Below are 22,287 nucleotides of genomic sequence, written 5' to 3' on the forward strand. Positions count from 1 at the left end.
CAAAGTTCGGCCATGCCGGCGGAAAACAATACACAACAGCTAAAATTCAAAGGGCGGGCTGAGCCCGCCCGACGCTCTTTTTGAATGATGCGATTATAACGGGCCAAATGGCATCAAAACTACGCTCGAACTCAGGGAGCCCGGGATCATTCCTGAAACCACGTACAGCGGCAACAACATCCGCCTTGAACTCCATAGGTACGCTACATGCACAGAGACCTACCCATAGGCGTGACTGCGGAGTTTTGACTGAATCTGAGACCAGGGCAGATCCAAATAGCGCTGGTCACTCAGGGCACAGGCAGCCATTAGAGCCACGTGCTGCCAATCGGCGGGCAGACAGTCGCTGTTGACCAATAGCCTACATAAGAAAGAGTACTAACGGGGAATTGGTATACCCTTTTCCGTATCTGCGGAGGAATACCCAGATGCTATCCATCATTTGCCCTCGTTGGACACAAGTATCACGCCTGTGTGAGACGGCACTTACCCGTTGAAGAACTCGTACAGTGCCATCAGGTGGCTAAATTCCAGGTCATTGGCGATTGCCTTGGAAAGTAGGGTAGCTTTGAGCGACGAGAGAAATGAGTCCCAACAGGGTAAATCACTGTCCGACCAGCCCAAAAATACAATTTTTTCCCTACCGTCCGGTACTTGCTCCTCAAAATGCCTAAGTCAAATCATTCGCACTTGCATAGATCCGTGTCCCCCGCGAGCTCCGGCTGCTGGGGCGGCGGGGAGCCGGCCCCGAAACTCCGCGGGAAGGTAGCATAGACATGAGGACTAAAGATATAAAGTTCCACGCATACTTCCATTAGGGATTTGAAGGGACGAAATATTTCACAATCGCCGAAGGCCCCCTCCAGAAAGGTGATAAGACGCAGTGACGAAAAAAAGCCCATGCCAAGTCCAATTATTCTACGCCGCTCATTGTCAGTGGTACGTAGGGTAGAAAGGGACCCAGTGCCGTGGGCTCCATAACAACAGACAACCCTCCCCATTATTACCATTTTGAAAATGGCGGCAATGGCGGCGCCAGCTATGATCGGATCTGCTGCACCATGTGATAAGGGAATGAAATCCTCAATGCGAGGCACCTCGCAGCAATCAGGGAAAGCTGCGATAGATCGCAAATAGACGCGTGTCAACAATGCACATGACCTGCTGGACTCAGGTAACCCATCCAGCCGTAACAAGTGGACAATGCGTTGGAATAGGCCAAATGAAGAGGTAGCCCTGAAGCCCTCGAATGTCTCCGTTGAACAGCCGCGGGCAGCGGGAATTCTCAATGCGCCAATCGCACTTATTAAGTACGTGGCAAGCACAGGATAAGGCGGAGACGATATATAACAGGACGCAGCATCTAAAAATCGCATTATGAGCTCCAGAGCCTCAGGCGGCGTCTCATCACGGAAGTCGCGCATAAGGCAGAGCGCCCTCAAAAAACTGGCCAAAAAACGGCACTCGGTAGGCCACTCGAGGTTATCCGTGGTCATTGGCCATGCGCCCACTCCACCCGCAGGAGAGGCATGTGGAGGCGTCTGAAGCGCCTTGGTATGGTGGAGAATAAAATAATTGGAAAACCCCCTCAAGACCTGACAGAGCACGTTATCGACCTGGGCAAGCGAGTTATCACTCTGCGTGGGCACAGCGCGAGGCTGCGAAGGTCCTGTAGACGAACCTGCGCCCGGAGTAGGCGCAGGGCAAAATTCGTCCTCGCTCTCGCTCCCGTTTCCATCGCTGCCTCCCTGCCCTGCCTGGGCTCCCGCGGGGCAGGGAACCCCCGTCGGCCGCGCAGCAACGAGGCGCCTCCTACGGCGGGAAAAGGCATTGTAAATTTGCGCGAGCGAAAAGGCCGCCCTGCTGCGGACGGCGGGGTGCCACAGGTGCTGCGACATGGCGGCGATGAGGCTTCGTACGGCACCCATTGCTGCCACGCAGCCGCCTACATCCCCCACGCCGCCCATTCGCATAGCAGCCTCCATCTGCCCAACAACGTCATTATCGGCGAGCAATTGCTGCTCCCACATGGCGGGAGACTGGCACCTGCGCAGCCTGCCTATCAGGGCGAATTGTGGGTCTGCCCTGGTCCAAAGCACGGGCAGCCTGCTCTTGCTGCAGACTTTGGCCACCAGCGATCGGTTATCCAGCTGGCGGTACTCGGGGTGCAGGCGTGTTGTAACGTACTGCCGCATCCACTCCACTAATTTTCCATCCGTCTCTGAGGAGAATCCTATGAAAGGGCACTTGTTGCCGGGGGCCACACACTCCCTTTCCCCAGGCCCCTCCGCCTCTCGCGGCCCCGCCTTCTTGCGCCCCCTCTCCGCACGAGGGTTCAGCTGGAAGGTTTTGGGCAGACTATCTTTCTTAGTCACTCTAAGCACTTGGCGGCGAATCCCATCATCCTCAAACACGTCCACCGCCAGGTCCATGGGCCAGATTTTGCAAAAGTCATTGGATGCGGCGAGCAGACCTATGCCCGTGTGGCCAGCAATGTGCGCTGGATGGCCATGGAAACGGGCCCCCGACACGGGCACGGGCTCCGCAATTATTTTACGGGGGTAGAGGCCACAGTCAACCATTTCTGCGGAAAAGTCATCGCCTGAAAGACAATGTTTCTCCTTGATACGCTCAACGCTATCCCACAGAGTGCCGCCACCCACAGAAAATTCACTGGCATCTTGACCCAAATACCCAAACCCGAGCGTGAAGTTTCCGTCCCTTCCCACTAGATCTACCGGATCAAGTGGGTAAATCTCCGGCGAATCACCATCCGCCGCAATTCCTAGCGCGGCTGCCGCCGCGGGAGCTCCACGCGGCGGCTCTAGGGGGGACTGGTCGATATGGAATGTGAAATAATCCATGGCAGTGCCCTTTCGTTGCAGATGAAGCAAGAGCGTTAGTGAAATTTGTGGACAACCCGTACCCGAGACATGCATGCGGTGCAAGTTCATCAGTGACTCCTCGAGCTGGAAGAGTTGGACGTGCTCCGGCGACTGCTGTAGCGGCCGCTGGTTGTGCTTTAGCGATAGGGGAAGTTGATTTTCGGGGGAAAAATTCTGCGGCTTGGCGTTCCAGGCGCTGATATAGCAGCCCACTATCTCGGACCACAGATACTGCTGCCAAAACTTCACTGAACCGCCAGCAGGACTACCTGCACTGCCGCCCTGGGAAAGCATGTCGGCCAAAAATGTAGTCAGGCGGATGGCGAAAAATGACTCTGGCACAAACGCGGATTCCGCCATAATGGCCTCCGCGACCAGCGCAACCAGCAGGCATTTTAGCCGCTGACATGCACTACTTTCTATCTCATCCGCGGAAATTTCGCCTCCGGACACGATAGTGTCCGGAGGCGGTGCCCCCGCAGGGGGCACCGCTCCCGAGGTCCAGGGCACCGATAGGGGGTAGGCATCGCCATGCAACTGCACCAAAATGGCAAACTGCTCGCGCTTTGCCCAGCGCACCAATTGCTGCTCCCCGCGCCCAAAATCCGCCGCTATATACGCATCCAAAAATATCTCTTGCAACATATGCTTCAGGTAGTAGTCCCGGGAGGAAAACTCGGGAAGAATTTGCACGGCCTCCGTCATAATTTGGTAAATTGCACGCGCAACCAGCGCCTTCTTCTCGATTATTAGGGGGTCCGCCCGCAGGTCGAGTGGCGAAAATAGACAGTCCAGCGGTAAGATCGCCAGTCCGCCGCTGGCGTAGACGTCATCGTTGATTAGCCGCGGGGAGACGCCCAGGGTGTCGTAGTGGGACACGCTTAGCGCCTCCTCGAACGCCGCGGCCGCGGCGGTCGTCAGCCCCTCGGGCCTGGCCGAGAGGGGCTGCAGACCGTGCCAGGACATGCCGGGGGCAAGGGGGCAAAAAAGGAGCTGGAAGTTGCTGAAGGGGGGAAACTGGAGAAAGGGGGCCAACGCCGCCCTGAACGCCTTGTGCTGCTTCATGAAGCAGCTCTCCAGCACGCGGGGGAGGTGCTTGCAGGTAGGCTCCAGCAGATGCTCAAACCCACGCATAGTGGCCAGCAAAACCTCACTCGCCTCATCTGCCTCCGACCAGCGGACCCTGCTAGCGCTTACGGATAGGTCTCCGACCGCCATGACTAGCTGGTGGGGGTATGCAGTGCCTGAAAATCTGTACTGCGCCGGAACGCCGCTTGTATTGTCCATATTGCCCATATTGCCCATATTGCCCGTGTTGCCCGTGTTGGAGGCGGGGCTCGGGGCTCCGTGGCAGTCCTCGCAGAAGAGGGGCTGCAGAGATGATACTGTCGCGTACAGCGCCTTCACGCTGAGCTCCAGCTCCATGGGCAGGTAGTTGCTGGATCCGGGTGGCACGGTGGGGAACCAGGGGGACCAACGGTTCCTGCCGTTGTAACCCACAAACACGCACAGATAGCTCCTTCTGCGGCCGCCGGGCGGCTGCAGCGACCATGTATGTGTCTTGAAGGGCGGGCCGCCCAGTCTGTACGAAAATGACACACACACCCGCCCCGCCGCCTCGCCGTCGTTGTGTATAACCAGTAGGCTTGGGGTGCCAGATGCCACCTTTCCGTATATCTCTCTAAAGTCCAACTTCTCCCCAAGTACTTGGTGGAGCGGCGCGTTCTCTTCTACGGAGTAGTAGCATTTGAACGGGGCCTGCTTTCCGTTCACCGTCACTTGGTGGTAGACGCTTGAGTTTGGCAGGGGAGGTATTGCCAGTACCACCAGGTCAACTGGGCCGAGTCCGCACTCGATTTCAGTCTCTCCGTATATTATGCTGCGCTCCAGGTCCACAGATACTGTTATCTTCTGCCGCATTCTCTTAGTTACTTGAGGTTAATTGCTGTAATCGCTGTAGGGGAATTGTATTTTTTGCATGCTTAGGATTCCTGCCTGCCTTGTGCCGCTGACCCGGGGCCCTGGCCCTGCCTGTTGTTTACCGCGGCTGCCCAACACGCTCTAACGCCAGCAGGCGCTAACGCAATGAAGGCCTCAAAATTTGAACGGAAATTCAAATTCTCCTCCAAAAAAAATAAAACTTCTGAAGCAGACTTCTACCTCTCCAACCCAAATAGAGTCAAAAAAAAAATACGCGTTGCGAGGCAAAGCATCACTATTGACAAGAAAAACCTACCGGTCTCCAGCAAGGGGCTTACTATGCCTGAATTGATAAACAAACTCAATCACCCCGTCATTGCCACAAAACAAAAGGCCCTGGCCGGAATTCTTCAACTTTCCAAACGCATTTCGAAAGATCATTGCTATAATATTGGCGCCATCGCACATTCCACCTGGCCACTCAGATGGAACGAAGACCAAAAAATTAGACACACGGCTGATGATATACTCAAATCTGTTCTAAAACTTACTGACGGCTCGGTTTGGTTCCACAAACTTGCGGTTATATACCTGACCGAAGGCTACTCCAACCCGTACAGTCACATTGTTAGAGATGCCCTTGAGTTCACTGAATATTTAATTAAACGGACACCAAAAATACTTAACTCTATGTCTACGCAACTCACGACCTTAATAATCAAAATAAACTCTCCGGAAAACACACTATTGCAATGCCATTTGCTCTATGAAATCACCAGAACACACCCCTACAAACACTCGAGCTTCCTCTATAGTGAGTCTATTGAGACGTTAATATACAATGCAAACTCCATTAATCATTTGCACTTTTACCGACGTACACTTGAACTAGCACTGGACGCGTTCGACCATGCCGCGTATGCAGGAAATAATGATAATGTTATAAAGCAACTAAAAACACTGCTGGAATGCGCAATTTTAATCAAAGAGTCTATATCCTCCTGCAATGATCTGATTGAAATTGCTAAATGCTATCCATTTCCTGCCATTCTGCCAAATATTGCGCAGTTGAATGCCAAAAATAGACGCTCTGCGGATGAACTCATTTCTCATTTACTGGTGATAAAGTGGCAAATTCAATTGCTCATCGACAAAAAACCTAACTTCCGTATCACGCAAGCGGAAAGCGAGTCCATGTACAAGGTGATTGGTGCAAAATTTACTATACCCTTGCCCGGGTCTATATCTGCATTGATAAATTACGCACTGGCGCTCGATAACATTGAGGATTTTGAAATTGTTTACTATAAAACTAAACAAACTAACGTAGATAATTGCCCCAGGGTTGATGCCCGTGATGGAGTTTCGCAGGTATCCGATACTGGAGTGGACACATTTGGCTGCCTAATCGAACTAGTGATTTTTGCCATCAAACAAAACTTACCGGCCCTCCTCATCCGCCAAGTACTGTCAAAAATTTTTAACGATGATATTATGATTAATTGGATGCCAAGTAACTGCAAAATCAGTCGCAACACCTCAAGCGGGAATGTACTGAAAGACATGAAGGATACCTTCAGAATACATACGGCAAACCTTACATAGCTTCTACGAGAATTAATGTATAGTATGTTTGAATTGTAAAATGTCGTTCTTTAGTCTAGTTTTCTTGTCTCACTGCTTTGTATACATTGGGTCAACTTGGGCGCACAGGTGTGGTGGTCAGTTATGGGTGATGGTCAGGACTTTTACCTCCGGTACTAGTAAGTGCTTGGTTATTTAGCATCGGACATGAGGGGAAATTCGGGCATGAATTTTTGGAATTTGAAATAAATAACGAGGGAAGACTCAGGTATTCCAACAATTCAAACTACAAAAATGACACTATCATCCGCAAACAAGGTAAGGTGCGGTCCAATTAGCCTACTTGTCTGGATTGATTGTTGATGTTATAAAGGGTATGATTTTGGACTCGGACTTACTGAACGAAGACGATAGTAAGTGGCCTAGGCCAGATAAAATTGGGAAACAGGAATTGGAGATTCATATGAATGGAGGAAATTCTACTTTTATAACTTCAAAAATAGGCTCTCTGCAAGAAATCCAAAATTGCACAGATCCTAATGGACTCAGAATTTTCTATTACCTAGTACAGGATTTGAAGTGTTTGATATTCTCACTCATTTCACTTAATTTCAGAATCAAACCCGTGTGATATATCTTGGGAATAAACTTGAATTCTGAACCTAAAGTAATATGTTTACTATTTCTAAATTGAGCCGCTGCAACTAAGTTTTAATTTCTAAATTAAATTATAACAACGAATTGTTTTGCTAAATTTAAAGTCATAAATAAAATAACTGCCATTTCAATTCCATAATAATTTTATCACAATTATAACCAACTTTTAACCCCTATAATTATCCAACGGATTATATATACCGTATCAAACGCAAACAAACGCGCTATTTTTTCAGTTTAACTTAACTCACTCTAACATTAAAAAATAGTCTCACGTACCACATATAACTTAATTATTACACTAACAAAACCAAGGATTGCTTCTCAAGCAAGTGAATCTGCTGTTTCATTTTGTTCGCCTCGACATTATACACTGCGCAAGTTTGGTCCAAACTGGCCGTAACGAATTCGGTATCGCCCACGGCCACATTCACAACTGCTCCCCTATGCGGTTGGTAATTTGACACGACTTTAGCACCAAACTGAGGACCACTTTTTGCATGAGCCACCGGGGCGTCATTTGTTTTAGCACTCTTGACCAACTTCCTAGCTTTTATCAGTGTATCCCATATCTTACTTTCATCCATCTCGCCCGTAACCTTCAATTCCTTGATCAGTAGACTACCAGTAAGAATGGCAACTCGTGATATGTTGCCAACGCTATCTGTGACAATTATATCACAGCCGTCACTGTAATTGCATTCTGCAATCGTTGATATCTGGGGTAATTTGCCAATCAAATTCACAGTCACAATTGGCCTCAGGGGCGCGTCGCGGTCCAAAGACATAATTTTAGGGAATCTGCTGGATAAATCAAATTCGTGAAGCCTTTTGAAAAACTTCTCCTTCTTGTCCCCCTTTGAACGTTTATCACCCAGTATAAATTCAAACACAGGTCTCTTCTGGATTCTAGCGTCGTAAATAACAATAGACCCATCGCCATAACCCACAGCAACAACGTTCTGATTTATTGCATCTAAAAAGCAAATGCAGTTAATTTTTGTTGACCTCTGCAACTTGAGTAGTGAAGACTTCCTAGATTTAGCCCTCCATAACACATCTCCTGACCTAACATCAACTAAGGTGGGAATAGAATTGCTGACGATTGCGATAAGGGGCGCAATTTTACTGAAACTGGCACAAGAAATGGTGCTTTGATGTGGAATTTTTTGCAACATCGGAAAATAATCGGCTTTTTCCTCTCCTTTGCAGGCGCAATTCTCGCGTTTAACATGGCATTTTACGCAGCTTTTGGCAATTGAAAAAGGGTCCATCACGTAAATGTTGGTGGCGGCCCCTACGGCTATCAACCTGTTGTCACAAGTGCCAAGGGCAATAACTGGCTCTGATACGACAGATTTAGCTCTTAGAGCCAAACTATCGGAAATTGACCATATATCTATTATACCATTCCTCCTCCCTACAGCAAACAAATTACTAAATGACGAGTTTTATACCTCCCAATAAGCCAACAGGCACTAAGAGGTTTGTTCGCCGGATCCAAATCTACTTTTGACCGAGTTATGACATTTAACCCATTAGTTGCTGTTGATGCAACTGCTTTTATGTTGCCTAGGTTATCCAGGGAAATAAAGACCATGGCCCCACTTGCAGTGGAGTGTTTGCCAGTGCTACTGGGCATCTGAGCTGTCCCATTTTACTTCAAAAAAAGTAAAAATCACACGCCAGCATTGTTCAAAAAATAACGAATTTTTGCACAACAAATAGCGCGCTATACATATATTCATAATCTGCCCTAAACAACACACACTACACTGAACCAAGTGTATCGACATGGACATCGAAGTGGATTATTTCGACATTCCAGAGACTCAATGGGAACTTGTTGAACATGCTAGTAATGGGACTATTCCCGAATCGTATAAAAAAATTAGTGATTTTGATGTCATGTCTTCAAAGATTACCCTCTACTACAGAAACAAAATCGACGCCAAGGGTAACAACAGAAACTTAAATGAATATTTTATAAAAGGCACGCTTAACGTGCCCCGAGATGACTTTTTATTTTTGGTAATGGACGAGTCTATGCGTGCCGCATGGGACACTACGCTCCTTTCCTCTCGTACACTGGTAAAGGAACCCGAGTACGACCTTGGATTTTATGTTTCAAAATATCCTTTCCCCTTACTACGCCGTACCTATCTCACGGCCAGAACTTTTTTTACGAAAAATGACATCGGTGTTATTTTCAGCCGTGCCATTGAAGGTGCAGTGCCATTCAAAATCTCTTGGTCTACGCGCGTAACTGACTATATATCATCTGTGTCAATTAGACCACTAAGTGATAATACAAGCGAGATGTATTTTTACCACTATGAAGATCCCAAGACGTTCCTCCCCGACGCAATGCTGAACCGTGTGATTGTGACAATAATACCTACAATTATCTCAAAACTACTAAACGCCTGTAGGCCAACCACGCCACAGGAGCGGGAAACTGTATACAAAATTTTCAAATTCGGAACTGATTGCAACAAATTTAAAGATATTCCCTTAGAAAAGAGATCGATAAAATACGTGAATTATGATCTCCCAGATAAACTGGAAATGCTTGAGTGTTCAGACAAAGATGATTTGTCTGATAACTAAAATTTTTGGAAATGTAACATTTATAATAACAAAAATTCAACAGTAATTGATTTTCAAAACGATTGTAATTATTTCTTCAATTTATCCATTCTACATTGCTCAAGCGTCAAATTGGCCACGAATTCACACGTTCGTGTTCCATTAAACTAGCATCCACCATACGAATATCATATCTGGCTGGAATGCACCGCCCTTGCTACTATGTATTATGGAGAGATTTTTTCAATATTTAGTTTCCAATGTTTATATTAAAAATACTTAAAGATTCTGGGCAATTACTGATGTAGGCTATGCTTAATGATGTGAGGTACAATTTGTAAAACTATTCGAAAATGCCACAATAGATGCCGGCCGCAAATGCAGTCTGTCATTTTCCGGCCAAACTGTAAATGGGTGGGTTAGTGAGTGTAACTGCAATTCGATCGGGTGCAAAGTTGGCCTAGGTAAACTTCGTAATTACCAAATTTACAGGGAACGCTTGGATGCGAAAAATTGCATTCGTTACCAAAGGGGCATGCAGGCCAGTTACGGCACATGCCATCTGATAGCTTGCCAGGCAAAATACCGTATTCGCCGAACTTACTAGCCATATTACTCCCCTTACCCATGGTTCCTATACCATCCCGTCCAATATGGACAAATTTACACTTATCTCCAAACTTGCAGCGCCGATCATATTTACATATTGCGATATTTGCGATGTTAGATACTGAAGCGGTTGTGGCTCTGGCAGTGTTTGTCGAACTATTCGAGTACAAGTTTGATAAGTTGTGGAAGGCAAAACGTTCTGACCGTCTGCATAAAAATATGAAAACCTCCTTAGCCGTTCTTCGTCTTCCTGTGCCTTGATTTGTATGCATCGCATGGCCTCCTTTTTATGGGCCTCTGCCGCCTCAGCACTGAAAACGCTCCTCTTGTATTCATCTAGTAGTGTATCCAGTCTGGAATAAAGCCATATAAGGAACGATTCGACCTAAATTGTGACAGAAAAACCTTTTCGGCGGGCATGAATTGTTGAAGATTCCTCGCCACCTCATCTCGTGTGACTTGAGCATTCCCAATGAGATTCCAAACATGATCAGCAAGAATAGCAATGTCAATCACACCTGTAAGCTCCAACAAGCGCCTATTAATCTCACTTTTAAGCTGCGACAGCCTCTGTTGGTCTAGCGTACTGAGGGCAAGGTATCCCATATACTACTAACCCTACATCTGAGGTTAGCACAACACTACTAGGGGAAAAATATGGACAAAAGCAGGGGATTAGATCCGTTCTCCGATGAATATGAGATCGACCAATGTATTAAGGAGTTTGTTCAAACTGAAAAGCCCCGGAATCCTACACCATACGATACCAAACAATCTCAAACCCATACACGCATCAATTCACTCGTAATTAATAGTATAACTTAGGAAAAGTATGAATCAATGTACCAGAAAAGTTTGCACAGTCCGGAAACATTTTGGAAAGATGTAAATTTTGTATTAATTTAGATTGCTTTAGAAATCATTTCCTGGAATACCACCTTCACCAACGTTTTTGAGGGGTAATACGCTATTTATTTAGTGACCTAAAGAACACTAACTATTCCTGGTTTTTGGGGGGCAAATTAAACGTACCTATCCTCTCACTTAGGCTTGCTATAATTGTGTGGATCGGTGGGCCAGCTCCAACCCGGACAAAATTGCCATTATTTATGAGCCAGATGAAACTAAAAAGTGTCAAAAAATTACATACGGCCAGCTTCTAATCAAAGTATGCCAGTTTGCTAATTTGCTCAAGTCTCTTGGAATCACTAAGGGTGATGTTGTATGTATATACATGCCAAACTCAATAGAGTTATGTTATGCCATGCTTGCATGCGCAAGAATAGGTGCGATACACAAGTAATATCATCGTTAAATTAGTGTCATTTTTGCGGGATTTTCATCTTCAAGTTTGGTGGATAGGATCGAAGATTCCATGAGCAAAATAATCATCACCTGTAACGAAGCTAGTAGGGGGGGAAAGACCTTGAAAATCAAACAAATCGTAGACCAAGCCCTAGCCAACACCAATTTGATTGAAAAGGTCATTGTTTTCAAACTTGAAGGTAATGGCATTTTAACTTAGACAAACCAGTAAATCTAGTTCCTAATAGGGATATACTATCCACTGAAATGGTTGGATATAAGTGAAATAGGATATAATGGATGAAACGTGTGAAATAGAATACGTGGATAGCAACCACCTACTTTTCATTTTGTACACATCTGGTTCAACGGGTAAACCGAAAGTAAACAACGAATAATTGTAGGGTGTGGCCCACTGCACTGGAGGATATTTGGTGTACGTTGGATGCACCATAAAGTATGTATTTGATCTGTATAATAACGACGTTTTTGGTTGTGTTGCTGATGGGGGGTGGATCACTGGGCACTCCTACTCCATATACGGCCCATTGCTGCATGGAGCGACCACATTGATATTCTCCTCCACACCTTTGTATCCACACCCTGGTCGCTACTGGTAATAAATAATTCACTTAGGGAACTTGTGGAGAAGCACAAACTCACCCAATTCTACACAGCACCCACAGCAATTAGATCACTTATCAAACATGGCAAAGATTGCCCAGACAAATTCAACTTGAAGTCTTTGCGTGTTATTGGGGTTTTTTATTGCTTATTTAGAGCGTGGGTGAGACTATTAATCCGGATGCCTGGAAGTGGTATCATGATAAGGTACGCCCATATTTTTTGACATTTTACATGCATTTTTAAAAACCAAATCCTTATATTACAAAATCAACTCTACAGCTCCCTATTTATGTACCATTATTTCATAGCTTAAAAATTACACTTTTACACACGCGAATATTCTTGAAGCTTATAATTTTGTATAAAATTTTGATCTGGAAAAATGTGCCCCTTTCCGAATAAATAAGTGAGCTTGAAGTCACCTGACCAATTGGGCATAGTTAAATATATACCATTTAACACTGATGAGTTGCATGTATCAAAATTACTGCAATTACCTAACTCCATGAACGTGTATTAGATTGTGCAATTTCATAAGCATGCGTACTGATAAAACTCACAGTTTCACATATGTTTATAAATGCTAATTTAGGTTGGTCGTGGAGTCGCCACTGTTGTTGACACCTACTGGCAAACGGAAACAGGCGGAATTACGATGACTCCTATAATTGGCTGCACCCCAACAAAACCAGGCAGTGTAATTGTAATCTTCATTGTTCATTTAGACGCCGTTTTTCGGGATTGAACCTGCAATCGTCGATGCACGTGGTAATGAGTTATTTGGTCCTAATGTCAAGGGAATTTTGTGCTTCAAGCGTCATTGGCCAGGCAACATATTAATAGTTTACATAGGCTCACTTAAGACCGTGTATTTGAATCACGACAGATTGGCCAGTACTTATATATCCCCTGTTAATGGGTTTTTTCAGACTGGGGACGCTGCCTATAGGGACGAAGATGGGCATTATTGGATTTGCGGGAGAACTGACGATATTCTAAATGTATCGGGTATATATTTGTTTATTATATAGGCCATCGTATGTCATCTGTTGAATTGGAATGCGCATTGGCTAAACATCCATTAGTGACTGAGGCAGCTGTTGTTGGTTGTCCCCATGAGATTAAGGGTCAGAGAATTTGCTGTTTTGTGACTCTAGTGAAATCCGACCAACACAAAAGATTGGAAAATGAAGTGAAGAAGGAGCTGATACAATCAATGCGTACGACTATTGGTCCCATTGCCACTCCAGATTACATTGCCATTGTGGAAAGTAAGTCGATAATGGTCAAGTAGATTTACCAAAAACTAGAAGTGGAAAGATTGTAAGGAGGATCCTACGCCATTTGGCAATAGGAAATGACAACTTTGGGGATATTACTACACTAGCAAATGTTGAAGCCATTGACTCAATCAAATCTGTTATGGAGTCGATCAAATCCAGTTCTAATTCTTGTTAATAATCTTTACTCTCACTCCACACATCACACTTATAATTGATTAATTAGTGTATAAATAATTGGCTGTTGTTATTATATTAGGGCAATCTGCAATAACTTGTAATTTAATAGATAGATTTATTCGTGCCCAATGGAACGATGTTTAATATTTAGTAACTATCATCGAAATTGTTAGAAATATCGTATCATAAGTTACCCATTTGGCATTAGTGTGTTGATTTTAGTAGATAGTTATTGTTATTAATCGAGTTCATTCATATTTAACTCTCAATAGTGATGTTCTTTTAAGAGATTTCAACTAGAATTAGAAATGCTTACAGTAGATATAATATTGAATCTATACTATTTGTTGATATAAATATTCACCAATCAACTAATTTATATATGGAATTAGGGTTATCAATTAAATATAATCATCATCTAATTGACATTTACAATAAGAAAAAATGTTGTTGTTTTTGTTGTTGTTACAATTTACACTAGAAAAATAAGCTTATTATTAATTATCCTTATCATTATTATTGGCAAAATGGCAATCACATATTATTATATACACATTTTTTGTAATGTCAATATTCAAAATATATTATTTCTGGTTAATAAACAAATAATAGATGTTCACTAAACAATTGTATTGGCAATTGTGATATACATATATTTAAGTATCAAATTTATCAATAATGAATAGTATACCATTAAAATGATCTGAAAGTTATTATTAATCAAAACTTAATACTTATTATAATATTTGCTACACACACATACATCACAAATCATTATAACAGATCTTATACTAAATGGTGAATGATTAAATCAATAACTACTTCTTAAGTCATCCATACACTAAAAGAATAGTTATGGTTACCATCTTATGACAGTCATAACTAATATACTGTGTTACACAAAATTAAACATTTAAAAATCAGTCACACTAAGAGCGTTTACATACTTTGATGAACGCGGTTTATCAAGTATACATTTAAAAAGAGTACCTAATAACTTTTCAAAATTTCATGCAAGCAACGTTATTCAAAGACAAAAATACATGATAAAACGCCACTAACGCGTGATAAAACTCCATTCCTCAGCTGACAGTGAATCTTTGATACGCTGCAACACCCTATTAGCGACAGTAGCATTAGAATCTTGGTTACTAACGGATGCGAGTAATCGTATTACACAACTTAGGTCGTTTAGGTCAATATGTGCGATGTTAGCAGGTTCAATGGCCTCGCAAATTGCCAAAGTCACCGAGTCTTTGTCGCATGGGTTCTTGAGGCTAAGGGCCACAGTGGACCAGATGCCCAATATGGTAAAAATGGCATTTTTCATAAAGTCTGGGAATGATTTAGCGAATTTTCCCAGCGCAGTGGCAGAACCACTCGATGCTATGCTGTTTTTACATCGCAATCCCACGCTCAAAGAGTTGAACACCTGGTTCATGTGTGGAGAAAATGCATAGGCAAGAATTGTATTTTGCCGCACAGATATACAATCGCACAGTACTCCTATTGCCCATGTAGAGTTGTTTACTATTGGAAATAATGACTGAGTAGACACTTTCCTATTCAATTTATCCACATACGTATCTAATGCCCCGCATGAAATGTTCAAGATCATCTGTATATGTGGCACCAGTAATGATGATAACTTGAAAGACAAATCACCTATCAGAGCCAATCCCGCAGAAAGAGCCGATCCATTACAGTTGCTTATACTCTGAATAACCAGGGGCACAAAATCTGGCAGAGATTCTATAGTTTGGGCAATCTCAACACCATAAAACTCAACGATCGCCGATAATACATTAAACGATGATTCGTATATACCCGCTGGCAAGTTACTGTCACTATCCATCACAAATATCATGTGAACAACCTTTAAAGCATTATTTGGACTAAATATATGCATATCAACATTATTTCGTTCAGAACGGAGTATTATTGATGTACAATCAGTGATGGCGACATACTTGGCCATACACAGTGTAGATATATGGTTGCTGGACTTTAGTGTCTCGTTCCAATCGTTGCTTAGTCGGATATATATAAAATTTCTCAAAGAAAAGCCTTTCCACTGGTCATTATGCAATTTATCATCTGAATAACTTTCCAAGTGGCAGCGTTCCTCCGCCTCTATCATTTCACTCAGTATGTCGTATAGAAGCAGTGAATTTGTGTACTGATATGACCTAAATGCCTTGTCTATAACAGTGCATATTGATTCAAAATGTAGCGTTATTTGGTCGTATGATTCTTCAATGAGAGTGGCCAATGCCGAACATGCTGCCTCCTGAACCCGCTTATTATTGTCCAATACTCGATCCAACAAAACTGAAATGAGCCTATTTGTCCAGTAATTGCAATTTTCGGGTTGGGAAGCCCATGAAGAAAATCGGGCCACACACCAACAGGCAATTGATCTCATTAGTGGGTTTTCGTGCTTGGATAGTTCGAACAGGTATGGCAAGACCTTTGGAAGAAATGGCGCCAAGCCATTAGAGCAACCACGGGCTATTGCACCTAGGGTCAACACGGCAGATTCCGCTATTTCCCAATTATTATCAGACAATCTTTGTTCTATGATTTTAAGAATGTCATCAAGAAGCCGTGGGCCAAATGACACAGCCAAATGATCAATAGCCAATGCTGCCGCCTTGCGTTTTGTCCAAATCGACCCCCAAGTACTGCCGACATTTCCCTGAAAATCGTCTTCTATGCCACTCATGTCATCAGGCGAAGCATCTTGTTTGTATCTAATATTGATATCTTGCTCCCTATCGGGAACTGCGCTATTATCATTTTCCAATTGTGAGTGATCCATTGACATATAGTCAAACTCGCTATATTGAGTGAGATTGACAAGGTATGGAATTATATGCTTCAAGTGTGATTCAATTGCTCCCACAATTGCCGATCTTGCCCTGTCACTGTGTTTATTGGCGCGCAAAACTCTGGGGAAAAAATCAATCGATTCAATCTGAAACCCAGAGACTTTTTCACTTTGAACGTTGTGTCTAATCAGCAACTCAGGGGTATGCAATATAAACATAATAATAGTATCAATAGATGAAATTATTACTTCTGGATGATGCTGCCACGATTCATTGACTATTTTCATAACGGATACACACAATTCACTGGCCAAATGGTCACTGATATTTATTTTAGCAACTGTTTGCATACTTTCAATCGCGTATTGCCAAATAATCTGGAAATACACGGTCCAAATTATATCACTAGCTTCACAAAGCAAACATACTAGTTTTCCAAAAAAATTCCTAGCAACCAAATTCTCAACTGCACAACTATTAATTTGTGGCAACAGCTGCGAAATTGCGAACTGGGCAAATTCAGAATCCTTATTTACTAGTTCCAGGCAAATATCATACAGAGCCCTCGCCGCTCCTAGAGAAGCCGTCGTATTGTTGTCACATATAATAAGATTAAATAGCGCTAGAGGCAATTGGGGCCATTTGTGGTACCCTTCATGGGTGTATAATGAACAAAGTGCCGCTGAAGCCGCATCTCTTAACTCCTTACTGGGCGACATAATTGCTTCAAGTAGGCCATTCTTGAGGACATCCTTTATCCAATCAGGCAACAGACTAGCCCTTTCAATCGATCTACGTAGTAGCAAAGTTGAAAGTTGGGATACTTGGGCTACATTGGTTGTGATGGACACTTTAAGGAGATAAAGAGGAGCATCTTGATGTGTAGATTCGAAATTGGACCATCTCTGTTGCACCACTCTCTGGATTTTCGTGTCTGGGACGGAGAATTCCCGTAGAATGTCCAGTAGCTCGTTCAATACTGCGGGGTTATCCTCCCATGTCGCCATTGTCAGCCCCCATATCACCTATAACTCTACCATTCTACTGTATAACAATTATATCCTTTGTATATTTGACATCTGATTCCACTCATCAACATCAAATAAATTAGATTCTATAAATTCTGACAAATTTGTGAGCTGCTCAACATTCACAATTCACATTTTTTCAACACCGACATTAATGTGCCAATTTATTCAATCAAGATCCAAACTATAGCTTATTATTTTGGACAATTTTAAGATTAAAAATTTTCTACTCGTTTTTACGTGGGAAATATTATGTTTCACACTCCAGATTGCGCGACATTCACGTCAAACTGTTCACATATACCATCATTATGTAAATTCACATAATTATGTGTTAATCTAATTATTATTTTTTGAATGCTTCTATTTTTTCTACGAAAAAGTTAACCCTCAACTCGGTAGGGCGGATGGATAATCCATTTTTGCAATAAAAATTCGGTCTCACGATCGACCACACTATGAAAGAAAGTGTTGATAAAATTTTAAATCTTTGATTTACGCAAATTATCCCTAACACAAATGTATAACATATTTCTAAAATAGCACAAAATATTATTTTAGTTGTTGAATTTGCAAATAACCACTGCTTAGAGGCAGTGTAACATGTTTGAATTAATAAAGTGCTACTATGAAGCACTTTATTAATAGAATAAATAACTAGAGTCACTAGTGTTACAATTAAATTGTGATTATGAGTGTCAATAATAATAATTTTTACGACATAGAATTAGGCAGCGTCGAAGATGAAATTAAAAGACTGAAAATTGAAGATAAAATATTTGGACAGAAACATTATCCAGCGGAATCTGATTACATATTGGCAAAAAATTCAGCAATTTCAGAGCATGTAAACTTATTGGAAATACAAAATGGCCCAGTGAAATGGGAGGGGAGAATAATTACCATAACAAAAAAAGCAACGAAGTATTCGATAATGTTACACATTATAACATTCATAGTATCAGTGTCTATGACATTTGGCATTGTATACATGTTTCTATTATACAACAACACGCAGGCCCAGGGACACGAATGATATATAATAATGAAAATAGTATGTTGTTGGGCAGACAAAAAGTATTGACAATGGTGAAAGAAGTACAAACTACTGCTGGTAAACTGTATATAAAGTAGAATTCAAGACTCTAATTTCTGAAAATGCCATCGTTGTTGTGGATTTTTACGCAACATGGTGTGGTAGGTTATTTGTCACTTAGGACCTTGCATGAGTTTTGCCCCCAAATTTGAAGCCCTTAGTGCTGAGTTCCCCAACATCTTATTCATAAAAGTGAATGTGGATCAAAATTCGGAACTACAAGCACTATATTCCATCACTAGTATTCCGTCATTCAAAATTTTCAAAGACGGGGCTGTTGTAGATTCGTGCACTGGAGCTAATGATGCGATTTTGAGGTATTTATACATTTATATTATAAAAACAAATTTTTGACTAAACAAAAGCACTTTTCAGAATATTATTGAATATTACACTACATCAGATAATCTAGGAGCACTATCAAGAAGCACGTCTAGCAGTTATATGCAATGGGGACTAATACCTCTGGGTATCACCTAGCCCTGGGACTTCTGGGTTTGTCCATAATTTTATTCAATTTCATAGTTTACCCAGCTACAGTACAAATGTTACTATATACTCTTTTGATAATCTATTCTGGGTCCAAATCTAGTCTTGAACACGGGGTGTGCTGATGTGTTACGTAGGATAGGGGATATCCACAAGTTTTTACCGAATTTGACGCATTTATTTTCCCAATAGCGGGTTCGTTTATCTTAATAACAATGTTGGTTCACTTTCACATAGTTATTTTGCCTACAGGCTTTTTGGGATTTATCACATCAACTTGTTGATGTGTGCCTATTTGACCATAATTGGCTACGTATCGCTTACTAATTTACTATATAATTTTTTTGTAAGTTGATTTGTGACACAGCACCCATTTTTTGCGTTATATTTAACTAGCAAATGTTATAACTTCCCCAATAAAGGTTTGAAGCGTTTACTATATATATATATATAAATTTATACAGAAAACCCTACGATAAATTTCTCTGTTGATACTCCAATCTACTCTATTGCATCACTACTAATAGTCTCCGCTTGGCTTAAGACCAAACATTGGACACTGCACAATATAATAGGGATCGCATTTTGTATAGAAGTATCATCGCTCTAATTTCAGGCAATTAGGACAGTATCCATTGGCAATTTGATTATCGGAGGCATTTTACTGGTAAAATCTGCCTAATATAGTGGGGATTATTTCTCTATGATATTTTTTGGGTCTTCGGCACCAGCGTAATGACGACTATAGCAAAGGTATCATTCAACAGTTTAATTTAGGTTTCAGATGCACCAATTAAACTATTTTTACCATACACTAACAGCTACAAGGAATTTTGCATTATAGGCTTAGGGGATATAGTACTACCAGGCATATTCATATCTATGACCATGAAATTTGACAACTATATAGAAGCAGCCAATGATGGTAAAAAAAGCAACCATTTTTGGTTTACCCTACTTAGCTACCAAATTGGCCTATCTTTTGCGGGGTATGCACTGAATAAGTATAATGTAAGGTAGAGTGTTATTTAGTCGGGGCAACCAGCTTTGTTGTATTTGGTACCAAGCATTTCATTGGGTTTTTTAACATCTATTTTCGTGTCGGGTCATGCTGCTCTTGCGCTAGAATTTGAAGAGCAGCAACGTTTATAAGGACTATGATCCTATAAGCCGTATAATTTACTAAGTTTTATTGTATATAATATTGTCGTGTTAGTTTTGTTTAAGCCTGTTAATCTTATCCAGAATGTCGGCATAGTTACCCACAATACTTAGAGTCTTATTCAGTATTATATTACCTTGTCCCTGGATTTATGCCCCAAAACTAGTGAAATGCCAGTTTTTTTAATCCCTACTATGATTAACTAAAGTTTACAAATTTTCGAAATATATTTGATTAGGGCTTCATTGCATTCACCATCTCTTGGGGGGGCTGCGATTTGCAAGTGTAGACAATTTTCATCAATTTCTAGATATATAACTTTGTACCTACAATTTTAGTACTTTTAGCCCCGGGTTTTACCCTAACAGTGAGGAACACCCGGCCATCACTCCCATGTTTCAACATATCCCCTTATGCTGTACTTTGGCAACCAATGTTTCAACAGATAATTATTTCGTGGAAAGTCTTAAATATAACACAAACACCGCTCTGAATTTATTCGAGACGGCAAAACATCACAACTAATAGACACGGCGACATGTATTCTACACATTGACATATAGTGCTGAGATTCCATTACGTATCCCATAGAATTCACAGTATTTATGGCTATATACGGTTAGTGCCCTAAACAACGCATTAAAACATGACTGACAACCCAACCACTTCACTAAGTTTATTATTCACTACAAACATATTTATGACAAATTGTTAATTTTTATAAGTTTTAATAATGTGATTACTAGTTCTGAAAAATATATTTTACGACTAATTAAAAATTATTTATTTACCATTTCATTTTTGTTCTATACAACCTACAAATACACCTGATTATCCGCATAGTGAATTACAGTGTATTTATTACCGCACATATAGATATGTATTACCAATATACATATTTCTACATCATTTTATCATAAGCATATATAAATATATGGAATACACGCAAAATCTCTATGCAATAATCAATTCCATATTAGAAACTGCCAAAAATAACTACAAATGATACAATGGGTAGATACCCTTTCCTATTTGGAAAATATTTGCGTTTACATGGTAAAAGTTAGTTCACTTAGGCAATAGACTCAGAAAAGCTTTCAAAAAACACCAAATAATCCATCCAATCCCCGTAAAAGCTTACGGAAGACCTCCATCAGCGGCATCTCAGACAGGTACTCCCAAACTCACTTAGGCTTGTATCACGATGAGGACTTTAACTACTACACCAAAGTATCCTATTCTTTAAATAAAACGCGAATTAAACTCAAGCCCAACGTTTTCAGAAAGTTATTCGAGTCGCAAGCCCTTAACACATTGGTTCCAGTTCGTGTGTCTACTAGTGGTAACTACTAACATACTTAGCACTACATGAAATGGCCGATAAGGGTGGTTTTGACAATTACATATTAAATACCACGCCCGAACAGCTTCGTTCACAATTGGGGGAGAGGATTCGCAATGTTATATACTTTTACCGACAACCACAAAATTACCAATTTAAGGCACTTGGATTACCCTGGAAAGTTTTCTACACCAAGCGTAGCAGGGTAATTTATTTATTATTCAGATTGATCCAATGCAAGCTTATTACACCCATTTGAGAGGGATTGAAAAGTCACAAAATAACGACAGTAACAAAAGCTACTCACCATTCTACCTTCCGCCATCTGGGGGAACTCCCGAACACCAGGAGTTTGTAGAATCCGCAGTTACACCGCTTAACCTCTGGTGGAACAATGCAAAGTTAATGGAGCCACTGAGAAAGCGACTAAGACAGGCCAGAATCATGGAAAGGGCTCATGTAGATATAAAGTTGCTTAATGCCTATAGAAGGGGCCAAGGCAGGGGTGGGGGAGGAAGATCCGGGGCAATTTTTAAGCGCAGATCTAAAACGTACAGATACAACGATGTAAGACCTTACTGACCCCATTATATGCCATATACATATAACGTATCTCACTTCTGCTTTATATTGCATAACATCTTGTAGATAGATAACCTAATGTCCTAGCTGGCGATATAAATTTATGGTGTAGGCATAACTG

General features: G+C 41.9%; 13 protein-coding genes across 13 annotated transcripts; 8 read left to right on the forward strand and 5 right to left on the reverse strand.

The window, feature by feature from the left end:
- Positions 1-46: 46 nt before the first annotated feature.
- Positions 47-4,805, reverse strand: BMR1_03g02425 (conserved Plasmodium protein, unknown function; the record flags this gene model as incomplete). The annotated part of the gene is made up of 5 exons (XM_021482054.1): positions 47-203; positions 224-361; positions 384-470; positions 491-670; positions 691-4,805. The coding sequence occupies 5 exons, from the start codon at positions 4,803-4,805 to the stop codon at positions 47-49; spliced, it is 4,677 nt and encodes a 1,558-aa protein (XP_021338617.1).
- A 165-nt stretch (positions 4,806-4,970) lies between these two features.
- Positions 4,971-6,410, forward strand: BMR1_03g02430 (hypothetical protein; the record flags this gene model as incomplete). Its single annotated transcript, XM_012793643.1, has 1 exon — positions 4,971-6,410. The coding sequence occupies one exon, from the start codon at positions 4,971-4,973 to the stop codon at positions 6,408-6,410; it is 1,440 nt and encodes a 479-aa protein (XP_012649097.1).
- BMR1_03g02435 (protein mago nashi) lies at positions 6,534-7,020 on the forward strand (the record flags this gene model as incomplete). Its single annotated transcript, XM_021482055.1, has 3 exons — positions 6,534-6,568; positions 6,589-6,707; positions 6,728-7,020. 3 exons carry the CDS (start codon positions 6,534-6,536, stop codon positions 7,018-7,020), a joined length of 447 nt encoding a protein of 148 aa, XP_021338618.1.
- BMR1_03g02440 (conserved Plasmodium protein, unknown function) lies at positions 7,343-8,646 on the reverse strand (the record flags this gene model as incomplete). Its single annotated transcript, XM_012793645.1, has 2 exons — positions 7,343-8,483; positions 8,504-8,646. 2 exons carry the CDS (start codon positions 8,644-8,646, stop codon positions 7,343-7,345), a joined length of 1,284 nt encoding a protein of 427 aa, XP_012649099.1.
- On the forward strand, positions 8,841-9,656 carry BMR1_03g02445 (hypothetical protein; the record flags this gene model as incomplete). The annotated part of the gene is made up of 1 exon (XM_012793646.1): positions 8,841-9,656. One exon carries the CDS (start codon positions 8,841-8,843, stop codon positions 9,654-9,656), a length of 816 nt encoding a protein of 271 aa, XP_012649100.1.
- Positions 10,055-10,850, reverse strand: BMR1_03g02450 (coronin binding protein, putative; the record flags this gene model as incomplete). Its single annotated transcript, XM_021482056.1, has 4 exons — positions 10,055-10,095; positions 10,117-10,451; positions 10,472-10,629; positions 10,650-10,850. The coding sequence occupies 4 exons, from the start codon at positions 10,848-10,850 to the stop codon at positions 10,055-10,057; spliced, it is 735 nt and encodes a 244-aa protein (XP_021338619.1).
- A 51-nt stretch (positions 10,851-10,901) lies between these two features.
- On the forward strand, positions 10,902-13,634 carry BMR1_03g02455 (acetyl-CoA synthetase; the record flags this gene model as incomplete). The annotated part of the gene is made up of 16 exons (XM_021482057.1): positions 10,902-11,048; positions 11,070-11,129; positions 11,151-11,203; positions 11,224-11,272; positions 11,293-11,543; positions 11,565-11,749; positions 11,770-11,819; positions 11,840-11,932; positions 11,954-12,165; positions 12,186-12,309; positions 12,330-12,380; positions 12,769-12,879; positions 12,902-13,004; positions 13,029-13,184; positions 13,208-13,447; positions 13,471-13,634. 16 exons carry the CDS (start codon positions 10,902-10,904, stop codon positions 13,632-13,634), a joined length of 2,049 nt encoding a protein of 682 aa, XP_021338620.1.
- On the reverse strand, positions 14,694-17,474 carry BMR1_03g02460 (Transportin-2; the record flags this gene model as incomplete). The annotated part of the gene is made up of 1 exon (XM_012793649.1): positions 14,694-17,474. The coding sequence occupies one exon, from the start codon at positions 17,472-17,474 to the stop codon at positions 14,694-14,696; it is 2,781 nt and encodes a 926-aa protein (XP_012649103.1).
- On the forward strand, positions 18,187-18,531 carry BMR1_03g02465 (hypothetical protein; the record flags this gene model as incomplete). Its single annotated transcript, XM_012793650.1, has 1 exon — positions 18,187-18,531. The coding sequence occupies one exon, from the start codon at positions 18,187-18,189 to the stop codon at positions 18,529-18,531; it is 345 nt and encodes a 114-aa protein (XP_012649104.1).
- Positions 18,528-19,028, forward strand: BMR1_03g02466 (thioredoxin 1; the record flags this gene model as incomplete). The annotated part of the gene is made up of 4 exons (XM_021482058.1): positions 18,528-18,609; positions 18,630-18,692; positions 18,713-18,908; positions 19,004-19,028. The coding sequence occupies 4 exons, from the start codon at positions 18,528-18,530 to the stop codon at positions 19,026-19,028; spliced, it is 366 nt and encodes a 121-aa protein (XP_021338621.1).
- A 12-nt stretch (positions 19,029-19,040) lies between these two features.
- On the forward strand, positions 19,041-20,232 carry BMR1_03g02475 (Signal peptide peptidase; the record flags this gene model as incomplete). The annotated part of the gene is made up of 9 exons (XM_021482059.1): positions 19,041-19,196; positions 19,218-19,297; positions 19,318-19,426; positions 19,448-19,502; positions 19,545-19,675; positions 19,697-19,747; positions 19,768-19,833; positions 19,858-20,091; positions 20,113-20,232. The coding sequence occupies 9 exons, from the start codon at positions 19,041-19,043 to the stop codon at positions 20,230-20,232; spliced, it is 1,002 nt and encodes a 333-aa protein (XP_021338622.1).
- On the reverse strand, positions 20,293-20,647 carry BMR1_03g02480 (UPF0235 protein Daro_3887; the record flags this gene model as incomplete). Its single annotated transcript, XM_012793653.1, has 4 exons — positions 20,293-20,358; positions 20,379-20,434; positions 20,456-20,548; positions 20,569-20,647. 4 exons carry the CDS (start codon positions 20,645-20,647, stop codon positions 20,293-20,295), a joined length of 294 nt encoding a protein of 97 aa, XP_012649107.1.
- On the forward strand, positions 21,253-22,166 carry BMR1_03g02485 (mitochondrial ribosomal protein L28 precursor, putative; the record flags this gene model as incomplete). The annotated part of the gene is made up of 5 exons (XM_021482060.1): positions 21,253-21,298; positions 21,319-21,414; positions 21,435-21,584; positions 21,605-21,789; positions 21,810-22,166. The coding sequence occupies 5 exons, from the start codon at positions 21,253-21,255 to the stop codon at positions 22,164-22,166; spliced, it is 834 nt and encodes a 277-aa protein (XP_021338623.1).
- Between the last annotated feature and the right edge of the window lie 121 nt (positions 22,167-22,287).

Source organism: Babesia microti, chromosome III (assembly GCF_000691945.2).
Source record: "Babesia microti strain RI chromosome III, complete genome".
NCBI classification, from domain to species: Eukaryota; Apicomplexa; class Aconoidasida; order Piroplasmida; family Babesiidae; genus Babesia; species Babesia microti.